The 19,700-nt window shown below is 38.2% G+C and overlaps 1 protein-coding gene across 1 annotated transcript in view; it reads right to left on the bottom strand.

The window, feature by feature from the left end:
* ZSWIM6 (zinc finger SWIM-type containing 6) overlaps window positions 1-19,700 on the bottom strand; it is a 209,666-nt gene that overhangs the window by 79,620 nt on the left and 110,346 nt on the right. The window contains exon 2 of the mRNA XM_065905411.1: window positions 2,217-2,573. Coding sequence (XP_065761483.1) covers window positions 2,217-2,573 — 357 coding nt within the window. The remainder of the gene's footprint in view (window positions 1-2,216; window positions 2,574-19,700) is intronic.

Below are 19,700 nucleotides of genomic sequence, written 5' to 3'. Positions count from 1 at the left end.
TTAAAGAAAGGAAAAAAAGGGAGTACATAAAAGCTTGAGGAAATGGTATATGCTATTCTTCTGCCTTCAGTGAATGTTTAAATAAGAAGCCACAAATAGGCTCCTGAGAAATCTCTGAGATGACTGTTAGCTGGTCTGAATTTTCACACAGTAACACAACTGAGACAGACGGTATGACAGAGCAGAAGCCTACTTAAACTTAGAGAGTCCTTGAGAGCATGTGCTTTTGGTGGGTCCAGGGTACTTCTGTGGCAGAGTTGTTTACCATCCTGTTACTTAACACTGGCAGACTCTACCAAGTAAAACGCTTTATACACCTTGTAACAGCTACTTTAATAAAGCTGAGACTGATATGGAGAGCGCTAGAAGAAATATGGTTATGTGGATTTTCTGCTGACATAAAAGACATTTTAAAAGTATCATAAGACACCAGGAGACTTATAAAAGAATGTTCATAGCTTTATTCAAAACAAGGTTCATCAACAGTGAAATGGACAAATAAATCATGGTGTCCTCATACCCAGAATATTCTCTAGAGAGCTAGTTTCCAATAAGGTAGCTACTAATCATGTGGCTCCTCAACACCTGCAATGTGGCTAGAGGTTGATGTGAGATGTGCTTGTGGTTAAGTGTAAAACAGATTTTCAAAGAATAATGTGAATAAGAAGGGAAATATATAAATATTCTTGTTGAATTTATGAATGTTAGAATAATATGAAAATGCTGAATTGAGTTTTTAGGTATATTGAGATTAATATTATTAAAATTAATTTTACTTGTTTCTTTTAAATATTTAAAATTATACATGTGGTTCACACTGCACTTCTATTGGTATTTCTAGTGCTGCTTAAGAGCAATGAAAATGAATGAACTAAATGGTACATGAAGCAATGTAAATAAATCTCATAAACATGAGACGATGTTTATGATTATTCAAATCATTCATGATTTCGAATGAAAGAAGTCAGACAGGGGCTTCCCTCGTGGCTCAATGGTAAAGAATATGCCAATGCAGGGAATATGGGTTCGATCCTCTGATCTGGGAAGATCCCACATGCTGCAGAGCAACTAAGCCCATGTGCCGCAACTACTAAGCCTGTGCTCTAGTAGAGCCCGGGGTCCGCACCTACTGAGTCCTAGAGCCTGTGCTCCATGAGAGAGGACAGTGCAGTGAGAAGCCGGCATGCAGCAACGCACAGCCAAAAATTAACAAGTAAGTAAACCCCCGCCCCAAAAAAGAAGTCAGATACCTAAAGCTTAAAATCAGGTAAGACTAAACCAGTGTTTAGTGATATTAACGTTAAAACACAAAGCACCAAGGAAGTGATTACCATAAAAAAAATCAGGCAACGGTGACCATGAGGAACAGAAAGGAGCTGGTGACTGAAAGTAAGGGGGCACACGTGGAACCCTCTCAAGTGCCAAATGTGGTCTATTTTGTGGCCTGGGTGTTGGTTCACTTTGTTAATATGCACATATATATTTTATGCACTTTTCTGTGTTACATCTCACAATTTTAAAAGTTTTTAGGAAATGAGCTCAAACTGCTTTCCTTAAACATTTACACTTTCTATGTCAAGGAAGAACTTTTCTAAAATGATAGGACTGAGTGAACTGGTCTCGTATCTCAACTATATGTAGACAGCTGATATACATGCTAACAAATAAGTGAGATAAGTTCAGTGTATAAAATACTTAAACTCTTTTTGAGATTTCTTATACACAATAATAGTCATATCCTAAACTCTCTCTAAACAAATTTTAGTATTTTTCTAAGAATAAATTATTTCTTAACATGCAGTATCATATCAGAAACTTAATGCCTTGGAAAATACACTGTTTTAAGAAAATGAAAAAAATTCTGAATATGTTCAAGTCAGTTTACTGACAACAGCTGACAAGGGTGAATTTGTGTTTACCATAGCCAATATCTAGTATTTGATAAAACTGTATTAATACAAAACATAAATGTTTAAGAGCCAAGCTTTAACAAATAAGAGATCTTTCTGAGCATAAAAGGCTTGGTATCTCAGAGAATGTATAGAACACTTCAGAAGAAATGTTTTAAGATGCAAAACTGAATTTAAACCCTCAGCTACCTAAGGGCAATGCTGATGATCTAATTCATATTTAGTTTACTTTTATATAGAAGAATTAAACTTATAAATGAACAATAATCCCAAGAAGCAAGCTATAGAATGACTGTCTATACTCACCATGTACTTGGTTGATTTCTGAATTCTGGGAAAGAATTTCATCTGCTAATTTTTGAGCAGTTGGCAAAACTTCTGTGTGGTGCACTGTGATCAAATACTGTACAAACTTTTGTAGTTGGTCTCTATTCATTTGAAAGAGAGTCTCTGAAATGGGAAGATGCAATTTGACCTGATCTGGCTTGCGGATGCGGTATAAAGACAGTGCCACAACATGTGCACAATAAAATATGTCCTTGTTTCCACAGCTGCAGGTCACTGAGGTAATCTTGCAACGATCAAAGCTGATGGCCACATTGCAAACAGTTTCTGGCTCCGATTGTATTGCAGGTTCTGTCACTGTGCCACTCAAGTGGAAACCTATGTGAAAGAAAGAGAGGAGAGAGTTCAGCTTCTGCATTCAGATGCTACAAAATATTTTAATTCTTTGAAATCCGTAGTACTTGACAGCAGTAAGAAAAACATATGACAGATTTTATTTTCAAGTAAAAACATTTAGGTCACTCAAACCTCCCTCCCCCAGCACCTTACAAGTTTAAAAAAAAGAAAAAAAGCTATTTAACAGACATGCTGAAGTATTTTACCCAGCCATATGAAAACACTTACTGCAGTATACCACCATCACACATATATATCTGTATATACATATACCACATCAAAACTATACCTAAATCACAGCTCTAATAAGCCATCATTACACTATTTTAAATCTGTGGCATAGTGGCTCAGACGGTAAAGAATCTGCCTGCAATGCAAGGAGATTCCGGATCTCTGGAGAAGAGGACAGCTATCCACTCCAGTATTTTTGCCTGGGAAATCCCATGGACAGAGGAGCCTGGAGGGCTACAGTCCATGGGGTCGTAAAGAGTCAGCCGCGACTGAGTGACTAACACTTTCACTTTCATACTTGACCAAAATCAAGTAGTTTTCTCCCCCACCATCCCACCTTTTTTTAAACAATTTTTTAAAATAGAGTAGGTCAGCTCAGTTTTCTTCTCAACAAACTCCTCCCCTTCCTTCCACCTTTACTCCAGGCAGTCCCAATACAGCAATGTCTCTGAGGAAAGGCAAAGCCCACTAAAACCTGACAGCAACACCATAGCTGAAGTAGCTCACAATGATGATTTTCTTTCCCACCATAGAGCAAGTGAAAGTGAAAGTCGCTCAGTTGTGTCCAATTCTTTGGGACCCCATGGACTAAAGAGTCCATGGAATTCTCCAGCCAAGAATACTGGAGCGGGTAGCCTTTCCCTTCTCCAGATCTTCCCAACCTAGGAATTGAACCTAGGTCTCCCGCATTGCAGGCAGATTCTTTACCAACTGAGCAATCAGGGAAGCCCATCACACAGAGTAAAGCTGGTACAAACATGCTCACTTGCACATACAGGTGCACAAAATCACGAAGTGGCAAGGGACCTTAGAGGCTGGATAACACTCAGAACCACACAAGAATTCTCCACAACCTCATGACCAATGGCTTCAGACCACTGATTCGAAGGATCCAGCAATGAGACACTCAAGCCACACAAGCAGCAGTTCCTCATGGATAGCTTCAGCTACCGCTCACAGCCACCTGGAAACTGTCTCCCACTGCCACCGCCCGCCGTCGGTTAGTCCTGTCCTCTTTGGTCAGGGCATAAACTGCACTCACTCCTTTCCCCTAAATATGGAGAGTTATCCTGAATTCTTTTTGGCACACCATGCAGTTCCATCTATCCCCTCTGAAAGTCACATGGAGACGACGGTGATAAACTTTAAGGGGAATCCCTTTAAAAACCTTCAGGACACACATTTACCTCAGGATTAAGTACCTGACAGAAACTTGAATGTTACAAATTTAATGAAGTTTCTCTCAGTCTTCCACTATCTATGCTACTTGAATTAAACTTATCCAGTGACTTAGCAGCAGCAGCAGCAGCAGGCCACTATTTCTTCATTCTCTCCCAGTGGGAACTCTGGGAGGGGGGCTGCACTTGGAGCTGCAGAGATGTGACAGGGGAATGACAGTCAGATGATGCCTAGAGTTCACATGTGGGGCATCTGAACCCTGCTTATTATCACCTTCAAGGGAGGGCCTCCTTTAGGCCAGGGAGTTGGGAAAAACATTATTCAACTTACAAGAAATCTTTCAGAGTAGTATAACTTCATCTTGATAATTCATATTCAGCAACACAGTGGAAGGAGAAAAGTGTTGTAATTTTTTAACCAAATTATCAATTTAAAAGGTGCATTTCCAAAAATCAAGTCACTATCATTGCTTTGTAATAAAGAGATCTGATAACTGTAATATGGTAATCTTTGGTTTTCTTCCCACAAAGCTCATCCCTATTTCCAAATGGATATTCCAGTTTCCTGTTATAACTCTTTTGGTCAAGAAGTTTTTGTGGGCGCTTCCCTCGTGGCTCAGAGGTAAAGAATCCGCCTGCCAATGCGGGAGACAAGGGTTTGATCCCTGATCTGCGAAGATTCCATATACCTCGAAGAAAGCTCGAGAGCCACAACTACTGAGCCCATTCTCTAGAGCCTGGGAGCCATAACTACTAAGCCCACATGCCTAGTCTGTGCTCTGCAACGAGAAGACTGGGCACCATAAGGAAGAGCAGGCCCTGCTTGCCACAACCAGAGAAAGCCCGCGCAAAACAAACGCCCTACACAGGCAAAGAAAAGATTTACGTTTTTTTGAAAACCACAAGTAAAGATACATAGCATATGTGATCATATTTTTAAAAATTTTTCAATGCATTTTCCCATGAGAAACAATAACCACACAACAAAGTAAACATCAAGGAACATTTCAGAAATAATAATAAGAGCAGTATTGCCTTTTTATATATCAGTGCACTAAGAACTTACAATAATTAGAAGATCATGCATGGCACAGGCGTAGATTAAGACAAAATAGAAAAAAAAACCACACACAATGGATTATAACAGAGTCTAGAAAGTTTCCAAGTATATTCTGTATATTTAGTGCAAAGGATCTGTTTTCCACCTATCACATATATATGTGTACAAAAAAAACTAGTTGTCACTACAGAAAGATAGTTTTCATAAACTAACCATTTATAAATTCAATCTCTCTCAGTCTCAGCTCAGTTCCGTCGCTCAGTTGTGTCCGACTCTTTGCCACCCCATAAACCGCAGCACACCAGGTCTCCCTGTTTATCACCAACTCCCGAAGTTTACTCAAACTCATGTGCATCGAATCGGTGATGTCATCGAGCCATCTTATCCTCTGTCGTCCCCTTCTCCTCCTGCCCCCAATCCCTCCCAGCATCAGGGTCTTTTCCAATGAGTCAACTCTTCCCATCAGGTGGCCAAAGTATTGGAGTTTCAGCTTCACCATCAGTCCTTCCAATGAACACCCAGGACTGATCTCCTTTAGGATGGACTGGTTGGATCTCCTTGCAGTCCAAGGGACTCTCAAGAGTCTTCTCCAACACCACAGTTCAAAAGCATCAATTTTTCAGCACTCAGCTTTCTTCACAGTCCAAGTCTCACATCCATACATGACCACTGGAAAAACCATAGCCTTGACTAGATGGACCTTTGTTGGCAAAGTAATGTCTCTGCTTTTTAATATGCTATCTAGGCTGGTCATCACTTTCCTTCCAAGGAGTAAGCGTCATTTAATTTCATGGCTGCAATCACCATCTGCAGTGATTTTGGAGCCCAGAAAAATAAAGTCTGACACTGTTTCCACTGTCTCTCCATCTATTTCCCATGAGGTGATGGGACCAGATGCCATGATCTTAAGTTGTCTGAATGTTGAGATTTAAGCCAACTTTTTCACTCTCCTCTTTCACTTTCATCAAGAGGCTTTTTAGTTTCTCTTCACGTTCTGCCATAAGGGTGGTGTCATCTGCATATCTGAGGTTACTGATATTTCTCCCAGCAATCTTGATTCCAGCTTGTGCTTCTTCCAGCCCAACATTTCTCATGATGTACTCTGCATATAAGTTAAATAAGCAGGGTGACAATATACAGCCTTGACGTACTCCTTTTCCTATTTGAAACCAGTCTCTCGGTTTAACACTCCTTTATTTCTCCTTATCCACCAAGTCAAAACTTTAGTCCCTCTGCAAAAGTGATACTGAAGAACTTCTATCAAAGCCAAGACAACTGAGGATCCAAAAGAGTTATACAGTCTTCAAGGCTATAGTTTGACAGGTGCTTCAGAATAGATTAACTATCAAAGAAGAAGCCCTTAGCAAAACTGATGAAGCTCTCAAATAGTTTTGCAAAACCAAGTTTTTTTTACTCATGTAGTTGTGTAATTCAGAAGTACAACAAACCCTGATATTGTACAATTGCGCTAGGAGAAAAACCCCACATATTATCCAATTTAATTATGTCAAATATTTACTACTCTCATAAAATACTTTAAAAAGCAAACTATAAGATATTGCGACCTCCAAAAGAATTCAAGAGATGTGTGAGGACACAAACACATTCGTGTCTTATAAAGTACACTTCAGTAATGTAGTATCATCAGGATTAATGTGTTTCATGAATGTTCACTTTCTAAGTAGTAATTCTAGATCATCTTTCAAGTACCCAAACTCCTTTTCAAAATTCTACCCACTTTTTTAGAAGTATTTCTACATGGCATAGGTTTTACCTCGCCACCCTCGTCAGCCGACCACTTAGGGCATTACCAGTGAAGGGGACAGCACTCCCTGCACAGACAGCTGCAGGTGGCAGGATTTTTTAAGTGAGCTCTGAATTTTTCTCTACTATCGGCTATCACAACGACTCCTCTCTCCTACAGCTATTCTTTTCCATAGAAAATTCATTCCCCTCAGGTCAGCTGCACCTCTAATTTGACTTGCTTTGTGGCAATTATTTAATACTCAGAGGCCTATTTGGGGTTTCCCCTCCTCACTTTGAGGCTGGCATGGATACAAGAAAATTACAGAGGGACAGTAGGTATAATACTGAGCCAATATGTAGGAGGTTCCATCAAGCCTTACTTCAGGGTTGTGCAGTCATGTATTCTGGCCTCACCGATTTGAGAAAACTGGGAATTCTACCAACTCACTTTCTCCATGTCCTAAATCATACCAGAGCACCCACAAGAGAAGCAAGGAGAGTATTCCTCCCTCAAAGATCCCTAGAGATGTCCCTATAAGACATTCTCCCCCACTCCCTACACCCCACTCCACCTCACAATGGTCTTATGCCTTAGGTACTGGGTGACTTGAAACAAAGCATGTTCTTGAGAAAGGATTTTGCCTTTCTGGAATTCTGACAATCCCAGATAACAAGCTGCCTCAGGACTGTAGATGCGAAAATCTTCTACTGGGCCAGTCAGTTGTTCTATATGACAGAACTGAGGATACAAGGGGGTAATCCTGTGCTCTATGGTAAACTACGGATAATTAACTTTATTTTCAAAGAACTAAAACTGAAGAAATTATGCAAATCTTTTTAAATAAATATATTTGACTTTATAAAATATAAATTAAATTAACTGTCAAAGACAGTTAATCCCATTAACAGCAAACCTCACAGTCAAACCACTGTCTGGTCATTATGCCACCACAGAGCCCAATATAACTTTAGTATTCACATCCTCAATCTGCAAGAACTAAAGAAAAAGCATAAACCAAAGCATAGTGCTGTGTGTGCATATGCATGAAGTTGCTTCACTCATATCTGACTCTTTGTGACCCCAAGGACTGTAGCCCACCAAGCTCTTCTGTCCATGGGCTTCACCAGGCAAGAATATTGGAGTTGCTTGCTATGGCTTGCTTCAGGGAATCTTCCTGACCCAGGGATCAAACCTACATGTCTTATGTCTCCTGCATTGGCAGGTGGGTTCTTTACCGCTATGTCTACCTGGGAAGCCCACAGTGATGTACAGGCCTTGGTAAAACACTGATTTGGATCAGGTTCTATCCACTTAAAAGCTGTGTGATCTGCACCGAGGAATCCAGATCTGAAAGAGACATGTGCACCCCAATGTTCATCGCAGCACTGTTTATAATAGCCAGGACATGGAAGCAACCTAGATGCCCATCAGCAGACGAATGGATAAGAAAGCTGTGGTACATATACACAGTGGAATATTACTCAGCCATTAAAAAGAATACATTTGAATCAGTTCTAATGAGATTGATGAAACTGGAGCCCATTATACAGAGTGAAGTAAGCCAGAAAGATAAACACCAATACAGTATACTAATGCATATATATGGAATTTAGAAAGATGGTAACGATAACTCTATATGCAAGACAGAAAAAGAGACACAGATGTATAGAACAGACTTTTGGACTCTATGGGATGATCTAAGAGAAGAGCATCGAAACATGTGTACTATCAAGTGTGAAACAGATCGCCAATCCAGGTTGGATGCATGAGAGAAGTGCTCGGGGCTGGTGCACTGGGATGACCCAGAGGGATGAGATGGGGAGGGAGGTGGGAGGGGGGTTCAGGATGGGGAACACATGTAAATCCATGGCTGATTCATGTCAATGTATGGCAAAAACCACTACAATATTGCAAAGTAATTAGCCTCCAACTAATAAAAATAAATGAAAACAAACAAACAAACAAAAAAGTTGTGTGATCTGAGCATGCTGTTTAACCTTTCTGAGACTTGCTCTATTTTGAGCAAAATGTGGCTAGAAATACCTCCTAGGGTTGTTTGGGGGATTAAAATGAAATAACATATGTAAAGCACCTGGCACATAGTAAAAGTGCTCATTAAATTTTATTTCCCTTTCCTTCTCCTCCCAGCTGGAGAAAAAAGGGGAGGGGTGCTGGATACATTCCCTTCATCCATAACACTTTTTCCCTCCACAGCTACTGGAATCTTTGGGGAAGGTGGAGTCTCACTCTTGAAGTAGCTTGGAAAGTAAGCATGAAAGAGTATTACTTTCATACACAGAGAACTAGAGAATTTTAGGGGAGAGACTTCTTTCAAGTAACCATAGATACTTCAAAAATATTATAATGCAACGATTCTTAAAATACAGTCCAGGGATACCCATAAGCACCTGAGAGGCTTTCAGGGGAGTGCACAACACCAAAACTTCTTCATTTTTGCACTTGACCTTACTGTAGGTCAATGGTTTATAAAACAACATAAAAATCCTTAAGGGGCAAATTTCTCACATATGAACACACGAACTGTCTGCATTAATTTCACGTTAATGAGCATTAATATTTCTAGAAAGTAAGTATTAAACTCTTCATTGATACTCTAAAAGTATCTTTCCCTGAAAGTTGATTTTCTGTATCTAAGTCAATATTTTAGTTGCATTTTAAAGGGGATAAGGAGAGACCCCTGATATCACAGACTGGAGAGACAACTGTTTTAAAATACAAAAAGAATTTCTGAAGGTTGCCAATTTTGTGCCTATATGTGTATGTGCTCAGTTAACTGAAAAATGGTTACAAACTGAAAGCATTAGAAAATATCTAAGCTAAAATAAACTGGTAGACATGAAATAAATATATACTAAAAACTGCTGCTCTCAGGGCACATTCTTTTCAGAAAAATATGCACTCTGTGCATGAGGTGCTCAAGTAACAAATTCTTTGTTGAAAAAGAATTTAACAGAAGCACTGGTGTAGTACTTACACAAATACATCTTTCACCCTTTTCCTAAATAAAAAGAACCCCTGGGGAAATTAAAGGCAGAAACCAAAGCAAGTTAATGTTATGGCTGAAAGGATGGCAAGGGTTGTATGAGGTTTCTTTTAAGTTTTTAAAGCTAAATCCAAAAATGCAAGTGTTAACATTTAACACTCACATAACAAAGTATTCATTGGTTAACTAAAACCCAGTGCATTGGCTAAATGTATAGTAAATAATACCTGATTATGTGTCCCTGGTAAAATATACGAGTTAATCATTGCCCCCACAAAACCCCACTTTACCTTTCCTAACTCTGAGAACTACTGTATACAATCCAACAAGCCATGCTGCAATTATCAATTTTAGAAACAAAATGTTTCAATTCACATGAAGCATAATTTCCAGATCACAATTCAGACACATTAAGGGCCCAAAACCAACTTGTCTAAAATATGATATCCTTTCTTTAACTACATAATTTTCTCAAAGGGAAATCCTAAATTAAAGAGACTGCATCCTGTGAGCTGGCTAATTAAATCCTCTAGCCTTAATTTCTAATACTAAAGCTTAAACAGCTTATGGAAAGACATTAGGAGATTTTGCTGGCAATTGCTAATGAAGTGATTTCCGTCTTTCAGAAAAAAAATATTTTTTAAAGGAGAAGCTTTACTTTGAAGTCCATCTTAAAAATGCCTATTTGGAATAGAATCACTCCTACACTTCATTAATATCTGAGAGAAAGACAATGGCAAATTAATGCAAAGACCAGACTGTAAACCATAGCACACCATATAAACAACATAAAAATTTACGGAGCATGCAGTAGATGGGCCCAATCAAGAGTTCCCAGAGGCATTCTGCTCAATATTGGTTTTGTTTTCTCGTTAACGTAGAGTCTTGCAACACTTCATACAAGGATCCATATGATCAGAATAACTGTGTTAGATATGAATGGCATTACACAGTTATTTAATATTTTTCCTGAAAAAAGACACTATCCACTAATTTAGCCATCTGTAATGAGCACTCCGTGTCACCCCCGATCTTGAAGTACACAAAGGCCCCACATTACCATCAAGTGATTTTTCACAATGTATTTCTGTATTTTAACATGCATACTTGAAGGAAACAACCACTGCCCAGCCCCACATTCTGAATGGGCAACCAGGGGAGGGGGGTGATAAATTAGAATTTGAGTTATATGTACAACTATAAAGCCATAAAGTGCTTAGGAATTTAAATTATCTGCCCCACGTCTTAAATTCCACTTTCTCTAATGCCTTTCTTCTCTAATACAAGTGAAGCAGCTCCAGACTTGCACTTTTCTTAGAGGCCAGATCATCCAGGCCCCGTCAGTACAGCCGCCAACGCTGCCCCTACAACTAATGCTCCTGCCTCTTCCTCCTCCTCCCGCGGCCTCTCACCTGGATCTCCGACCTCCAAAATGCACATGAAATTTGTCAGAGTCCTTTGGTATCCAAACACCAACTCCAAGCACTTTTACACAATTTTGTCTTACTTCCCTCTGAAGGGGAAAAGGACAGAAGATCCTTTTACCTGTTTATTTCCTGTTATTGTTTACAGCAAGACAACCTTTAGAAATGCTTGGCTATTTGCTTTAGGAGCTGAGGTGAAGTACAAACTCTGGAAATGAACTGTTTAACAGAATCAAGAGTAAGGAGGAAAGGGTGCTCAGGCCCCAGAAGGGAGAATGCAGGCCTCTGTAGTCAAATTCCCCCACCCACAACCTAGAACTCTGGCTTGACCCCTCCACTTTAAATTAAAGCCTGTTTCTAAGAGTTCACCTCTCTCTCATACTGAATTAAGCTGGAAGCAGAGGTCTGTGACATCATCTGAGGTAGCAGAGTTCTGCAGCACCCTTGTCACAGAGGACTGTCCTGGAGAAAAGACTCAAGAAGCATCTTTTAGATGAAAGAAAGCACAAACTCTCTTATACTCTTGGTAGATGCAACATATAGTCTGGTGGATCTCAAACTGACATGTGCATCAGAGTCACCTACGAGACTTGTTGTAACACAGATGCTGGGCCTCACCCATCATCCCAGGTGGTGCTGAAGCTGCTCATCCAGGGATCACTGAACTAAGATGATTACAATCCAGCCTAAACAAGACTTTCCTAGTAAAAATATATTTAAGTAAACACAGTAAACAGAAGAGTAAGTAATATATAATTTGTGATTTAAAAATGTACACAATCTCTAGTCTATCATGTAACCTAAATGTTTCCAATTCCAAACGTGATTTATTAAACGGGCCTGAGCATTACAAAAATAAATAAATAAAACCATTTATTTAAAAAATGTATCAGTATCATAATTGTTAACATTTATAGGTACATCACCTGTTTGAAGTAAAACCTTCATTAAAAATCTAAACAAAAATATAAAAATTTAAAAAAAGTCAATCATAGAGTATTTACTTTTACAAAGAGATTGTTTTGCAATGTCCCATGGTATTCCTCATAATTGAAGGGTCTTTGTGTATTCAAAACACTGGGAAGACCCAGAGGGATGGGATGGAGAGGAAGGCGGGAGGGGGGATCGGGATGGGGAACACATGTAAATCCATGGCTGATTCATGTCACTGTATGGCAAAAACCACTACAATACTGTAAAGTAATTAGCCTCCAACTGATAAAAACAAATGGGAAAAAAAATCCAATTAACGGGAAAAAATTTTTTCGCTACTATTTAAGTAGTACATTTTTTGCCTAAGGCAAAATGTACCCTGTGTGAGAAAGTCAGAGGCAATAGAATATGCAGAATAACATAAGCAGAATTTTAGGGTTAGAACTTTCTAAAATAAGATGTTCTATTAAATAACCTTAGGCAAGTAACAGTCTTGATTTTCTCATCTATGTTATTGTTTAGTTGCTTAGTCATGTCTGACTCCACAACCCCATGGACTATAGCCCGCCAAGCTCCTCTCTGTCCATGGTATTGCCCAGGCAAGAATTATGAAGTGGGTTGCCATTTCCTCCTCCAGGGGATCTTCTCGACCCAGGGATCAAACCCATGTCTCCTGCATTGCCGGTGAATTCTTTACCCCTGAGCCACCAGGGAAGCCCTTTCTCACCTTTAAAGAGATTCATGATATCCATCTTGCAGGACTGCTGACAATGTGTATAAACTACCACAAGGATTCTTTCTACAGAATGCCTATAATCATTATTGTAATAGAAATGTCACATGCTCATGCATGCACCTGCTGTTGGAAATGTCAAGCTCTCAAGAGCATGCTGGCATTTCTATTACAATAATGGACAAGGGTTTGCTGTTGCTGCAGTAATTCTACTCATACATTCATACTTCCAAAATAATAGAACTGCTATGACTTCTAAAAATTTGTTGCTATTTTATATAGCACAGTTTGAAAATGTGATTTGATGCCAAACAGGAGAAAAAAGCAGGGGACTGAAAAGATTTAAGTTTGTCTCAAACAACTTCCAGTTACCCCAAGTTAACAGTAATGTTTCACTCCTCACTTTGATGAGCTCTCTACTAAAACATTTCTTTTAATCCCTAATGTTTACCTTCCATGTCAAGGTAAGTAAAATTATTTTTACAGCTCAAGTCCATCTTTTCACTTAGTTGGAGACTAAAAACTGGATGCAATAATAGCAACTTGCAGTTCTTGTTGTGGAAGAAAAAGGGACCACACCATAGCTTTTGGTCTTGGTAATTTATGGCCTGACAAGCAAAGTGAAGTCAGAGCTCCTGCTCTCCACAAAGAATCCCAAAGAACACTAGCCCTACCGGGCAGTAGTATCATTATCTTCCTGTCCAGAGAGATTCAGCTGAAAGAAATCCTCTCTGCTCCATGTGTATGTCTTTAATAACAGTAAAACATGCACACAACTATATACAAAATAGGGGCTTCCCTGGTGGCTGAGATGGTAAAGAATCAGCTTGCAATGCAGGAGACCTGGGTTGGGAAGATCCTCTGGAGAAGGGAATCGCTACCCATTCCAGTATTCTTGCCTGGAGAAGTTCATGAACAGAGGAGGGCTGTCCCTGGTGGGCTACAGGCCACGGGGTTGCAGAGAGTCAGAGAGGACTGAGTGACTATGCATGTGTGCACTCACACACACCCACACCTACACAAAACAGACAGCCAACAAGGACCTACTACACAGCACAGGGAACTAAACAGTCTCTAACAGACTACAAGGGAAAGAATCTGAAAAAGAACAGATACATATATGTGTGTGTGTGTGTGTATATATATTCCTGAAACGCTATGTTGTACACCTGAAACTAATACAATACTGTAAATCAACTACACTTCAATAAAAAATTATTACCAAAAAATAAACAAACATGTCTTTAATAAGGAAAAAAGAGAATGGCAAGGTAGATGTACTAATAGAGATACATTTTTTCTTAAATACACAGTGATAAAAGAGAAGCAGAGAGACTTTGGTTCAAAATGTGGGCGACACATTAATATTAAGACATTTCCACCCATGCATCAGAGCAGTGTGATTACAGATGATTTTGTTTATTTAACTTGTTTTTGTTGATGTAGAGATAGTGTGTTTCTAAGATTTCTACAACACAAATTACTTATAAGAAAAAAAAGTTTTAGCTAAAATTGGAAAAGTACTCAAAGTCCTCTTCAGTAAAGAATCTGCTACATAAATGATGTCCAGCAAACACTCTGGGAGCCTGGCAATGACCACACACCAAGTTCAAACACCGAGGGTCATTAATGCCATCAGTGCAGCTCTGCCTGCTGACTGGCCCAGCCTACTTTCATAACAGGACACTCCCAGACTCTCCTTAACCCGTGGATGCTTGGCTCTCTTTCAGGTCAGCCACACTTCAGAGAAGACGGATTATGCACTCAAATGAGACAAGAAGAAAGAGGCTGGGCTCCTGGTTCTAATTTCAGCCATTATCCAGTTAGCCTCATGCGCAAGTTACTTAATAACATCTATTTCTTGTTCCCTCTTCTTTCCTCATGTATTAAATAAAGGAAATAGATTACATTAGATGATTTCTAAAAATAGTGTGTAGGTAGGCAGCAGTAATGGAGAGCTACCCAAGACAAGAGGAAGGATGGTAATTACCAAAGTCACTCACACAAGACCTCTGACCTGCCTTGACTGCTACAGAATTGAAGCAATGGTCACCTCAAAGGACTTGGAAGCTATGGCTCAGACGAGGGGAGAGGAAAACGATAGACACTGCTATAGGTGCAGTCACATATATGTCATTGGCATGTGGGGAGAATTTTTTTAAAGTTCTGAAATTCAATATAGAAGTAAATATTTAATTTTTATCTACATAATCTTCAGCCATCTGTCTATAACTGAGATGCTTACATATTTTGCTTTTTTTAGTATCTAAAATCTAAACCTCATCTTTACAGTCTCAGACTGCATAAATATAGGTGAAGTTTATTATATAGAATGTATAAATTACCAAAAAATATGAAACATAAAAGAAAGTTCATTAAAAATGAAATGAAAAGACTGGACCATATTATCAGCTCTGCCTTCAGGTAATATACAAATCTCTATGAGAAGCATCCATGAATAACACAAGGATTTCAGTTCTGAGAAGTCACTGGATTACTGGGCAACTAATAGCTAAGAAGTCAGATCAGAGGTGGGTTCCAGAAGGAGAACCAGTACAAACCTTTATTTCCCAAACTGTGTTCTATGCATTATATAAGTCTGGATCAAGTTGCATCCAGGGCCAACCATCTGGAAGTTCCAGATACATATCAGAATGGTAACAGCTCTAAGAACTCATATAGTAAACAGACTTCTGTTGAACTTTATTTACTAAAGCTTTGAAGAATAACAATAGTAAAAAGTCTAGAATAGCTATAGGAAATGAAAAGGAAAACATACTGTTCAAGATGAGCAGTAGGGTTGGTAAAGAGAATGAAAAGCTCAACTGAGAGTTTAGAAATCATTAAGCAGAATGGATAAATTGATAAGCTTGTTGGAACTTCTCTCCAGGAGTTTAAGCTCACCTGGACATGTATGACTTAAAAGTTGGCGATGTCTCATCATCAATATCCCCCATCTAACATTAAATAACCAATCATTTATTGCAAAAAATATATTTGATAATCCAGAGTGCCATACATTCTTTACCTTCAATAGTCAGGTAAAGTACTTATAATATTTTATCTTCAAATACTGAAAACATGAGTGGCAAAGCTCAAATATCTCTTTAACAGAGGACTTGAGAGTATCTAACATGCAAATCTTGCATTAAGAGTTTATTTCATAGTACAAACAGAGAAACAGTACATGATGTACTATGAAAAGAAGGACTGCTAAGATTCTGGTAATACTTATAAGTACCTAGGACAGTGCCTGGCATGTAACACATGCTCAATATTTACTGAGTGAATAAATGAATGAATGAATGAATGAAAAAGTAAAATTCTATGTAGTAGAGAGGTTAAATAAAATCTGAATACTCTACCAAACTGCTCTAGCATGAACTTGAAGCTACAAGATAGAAAAGTCTGAAAACAAAGGATCTACATACCTGACCCAGGAAGCATATGTTTAAGAGGGCTTCCCAGGTGGTGCTAGTAGTAAAAAATCCACCTGCCAATGCAGGAGACCCGAGAGACATGGGTTAAATCCTTGAGTGGAGAAGATTCCTGGAGAAGAAAATGGCTACCCACTCCAGTATTTCTGCCTGGAAAATTACATGAACAGAGGAGCCTGATGGGCTATAGTCCATGGAGTTGCAAAGAGTTGGACACAACTGAGCCCGCACACACACACATACACACACGTATGTTTAAGTAGTATTAATTAAATTCTTATTGCAGGTAACATTAAGTGTGATATTTTTCAAAATCGCACAAAAGTACCATTAATAATAGGTAAGTATATTTTATACACACACACACACACACACACATACAATTACATACACTACCTTAAGGGGCAATTTGTGTTATTTCTTCAGAAAGCAAAGCAATATAAATGAACAGGCTTATTCTGTTTTAGCTTAGGAGAGCATTTCTATTGGGTGTAGTGATGGTAACATTACAGAAAGAATCAGAAAAATGCAGGAATTGGTCTAGGACTCTAACCAAAATTCTCCTTTCAGTATCAAGTAGTTATTAAAGCTGTTTGTGAACAATGATGATCTGATGTTATCGAACTTAAGGATTTAAAAAAATAGTTTGAATAAAATAGACAACTCCTATACCAATTTTGAGATTATTGTTTATTTTAAATTAGAAATATAAACCCAAATGACTTCAAATATGAAAGAACGCTAATTAAGTAGCAATTACATATACAGTGGCTTACTGTGTGTTGCAGAATAATGTGGCCGAGAATTGTCAATATAACAGAATGAAAACTGACCTGGGAGAGAGACTTGTGTTTTAAGCCTAGCTCTGCTACTAATTAACTGTTTGACCTTCAGTCTTGGGCTTCATTTTCATATCTGCAAAAGCAGGCTAAAGGACTAAGCAGTACTCCCTTACCTTCTTTTTTTTTTTTTTTTTGAGGAGGAGGAGGAGGAGGTAGGTAGGCATAGATCCTAACGACCTAAAAAAAAAGGCAATAAATGCTCCCCCCAAATACGCACAAAATTATGCAGAATATTTCACAGTTCAGCATCTGTTATCTATTCAGTTATTTAGGTTAAGGGCATCCTTCTAGATCCCTCCACACTTGAAAACTTCAGATTCTAAACAAGTCAAAAGCAACCAAAATATATACACTCACTTTCATATACATGATGAAACCTAGAGTAATTTTTCTTCTGCTTATAATGAACTTTTCAAGGGTTTTTAAAAAAACAATACTTAATATTTTAGGGGTCTTCCCTGGTGGTCCACTGGTTAAGATTCTGCACTTTCAATGTAAGGGGTGCAGGTTTGATCCCTGGTCAGGGAACTAAGATCCCACATGCTGTGCAACATGGCTCGGAAAAAAAAAACAAAACAAAGAATTTAATGTTTTTAAAAGGTACACTCAGTTTACTTCTAAGATACTTAAAGGCACCTGCAATGCCCATGCAAGTACTCACCTATTTGGTGGCAACATACTTATCCAAGTTCAAGAGACTTTATCATCCATACTTAGAAACAGGGAACTTAAAGCCCACATAATAATGAGCATGAAATGATGAAATAAGAATAATTCAAGAACAAGTTTATAATGGGCATTAAAGGAAAATGGAATGATGATAAATAACTGGCATCATGTTGATGATTCAATGACTGATTACTATATTTCATCATAAAACATATATATTAAGCAGGTAAAAATATAATAATTCAATGACATAAAAGACCAGTCAAAAGATATACAGTCAACTTCTTTAATCAATCAAAATCATTATGTTTATAAAAAGCTATTTTAGTTGCCTAAAACATAAAATATTACAGTCAAGAAAAATTTCAGTTTAAAGCAAAAACAAAAAAACTGAGACATGAACTATGTGGCTAGTTTTCAGGCTTTGGAATTTTTACGAAAAAAGCATACTGGCCACACATAATAAATCAAGTACATTAGCTTAACAAATATTTCATACTGTTCATACTAATTTCTCTGGCTGTGGAATTGAACCCTGCTACCTGAAAACGTAATAAATTTGCCTCTTCTCTTTTACTTAGAAGGATGGTAAAGAAATTGGAAATGGCCTCATTTCTAATAGAAAGTTGTTTCCCTGCATCAGAAATCTATAAATGTTAGGACTGTAAAATACGGTAGAGTCTAACTGGTCCTTCTCTTTCATTTCTCTCACTCCCTCTGCTCCTTCAAATTGCTTCCACACTTTCCACCTTGATTAAACACATTTGTGTTAATACCTTGCCTCACTTTTCCTTATTTTTCACTCCTCTATCAAAATTACCTTTAAATACATATGCACAGCAAGAGAAAATTCATTAGAAAGACAAAAGGAATCTTTTTCTGTGGCAGCTATATTCTCCAGGAACTCCAAACTCTACCCAGACCATTTATTAACTAACTAACGGGGACATCTCATCTATTCTGAGCCAAGAATAAAGTTTTTTCTTTCGGAGACAACTTAACAGGTCTACCAAAAACACATGTCTAAGTTTATAAGTTTAAAAAGCAATACCAAAGTTCAACATTTTATTAAACAAGAGGGTAAAAACATCTAGGCAAGTCAAAGAATTAACAGCCTTAAAATAATTTCTGAAAAGGCTAAGGAATTCCACCTTCATTCTCTCTAATGATTCTTCCTCAAACATTTGGGTTTTGTTTTTTCCTAAATAAATACAAGAAAATTATTGTTACACGTTCTTTTTGAGAAGGCCTCTGATACATCAAATCTTTCTGCAGAACTGAATTCTCCTGGTATAACAATGACAGCCATGCTAATGATATAATTTTTAAGGGAGAAAATCAGAAGTGAAAGGTTGATACCCTAAGGGAACACTAAGCTGGTATAATCAGATTAAATGAGGATCTGGTTTCATGATCATGACTTTACTAAAACAGTAGAGCTGTATGCTCAAAAAATTTGCCTCTTAATAATTCTTAAGAACAAAAGGTTCAGACTGAAAAACCGAGAGAAGATTTATTCTTGGAAGGAGCATGTTCATTTTAACAGATTCATGAAAATCTTTCAAAAACGTATCAACACTTTAACTTCCTAAACAGTATTCAGAAAACCTAACTGAACACTTGCCTGTGATGACTCAAGGTTATCATGATGAACATTTACCATATTATGTCCTTCCAGCAACGCTGTCAACAGCATCACTCAGCCAGGTTATTGGTCTTTCAGCGGAAGAGCTCCTGCAATGCTCTCATGGTCAAGTATACCAGTCTGCTCTTTTCCCCTCTACTTTCTTGCAGAATTCAAATGCCCCCTTTCCAAGCTGACATTTTGCTTAATAGCTGGATCCCCTCTAG

The sequence above is a fragment of the Muntiacus reevesi genome, chromosome 14, assembly GCF_963930625.1.
Source record: "Muntiacus reevesi chromosome 14, mMunRee1.1, whole genome shotgun sequence".
NCBI classification, from domain to species: Eukaryota; Metazoa; Chordata; class Mammalia; order Artiodactyla; family Cervidae; genus Muntiacus; species Muntiacus reevesi.
This window is presented reverse-complemented; position numbering and strand designations above follow the sequence as displayed.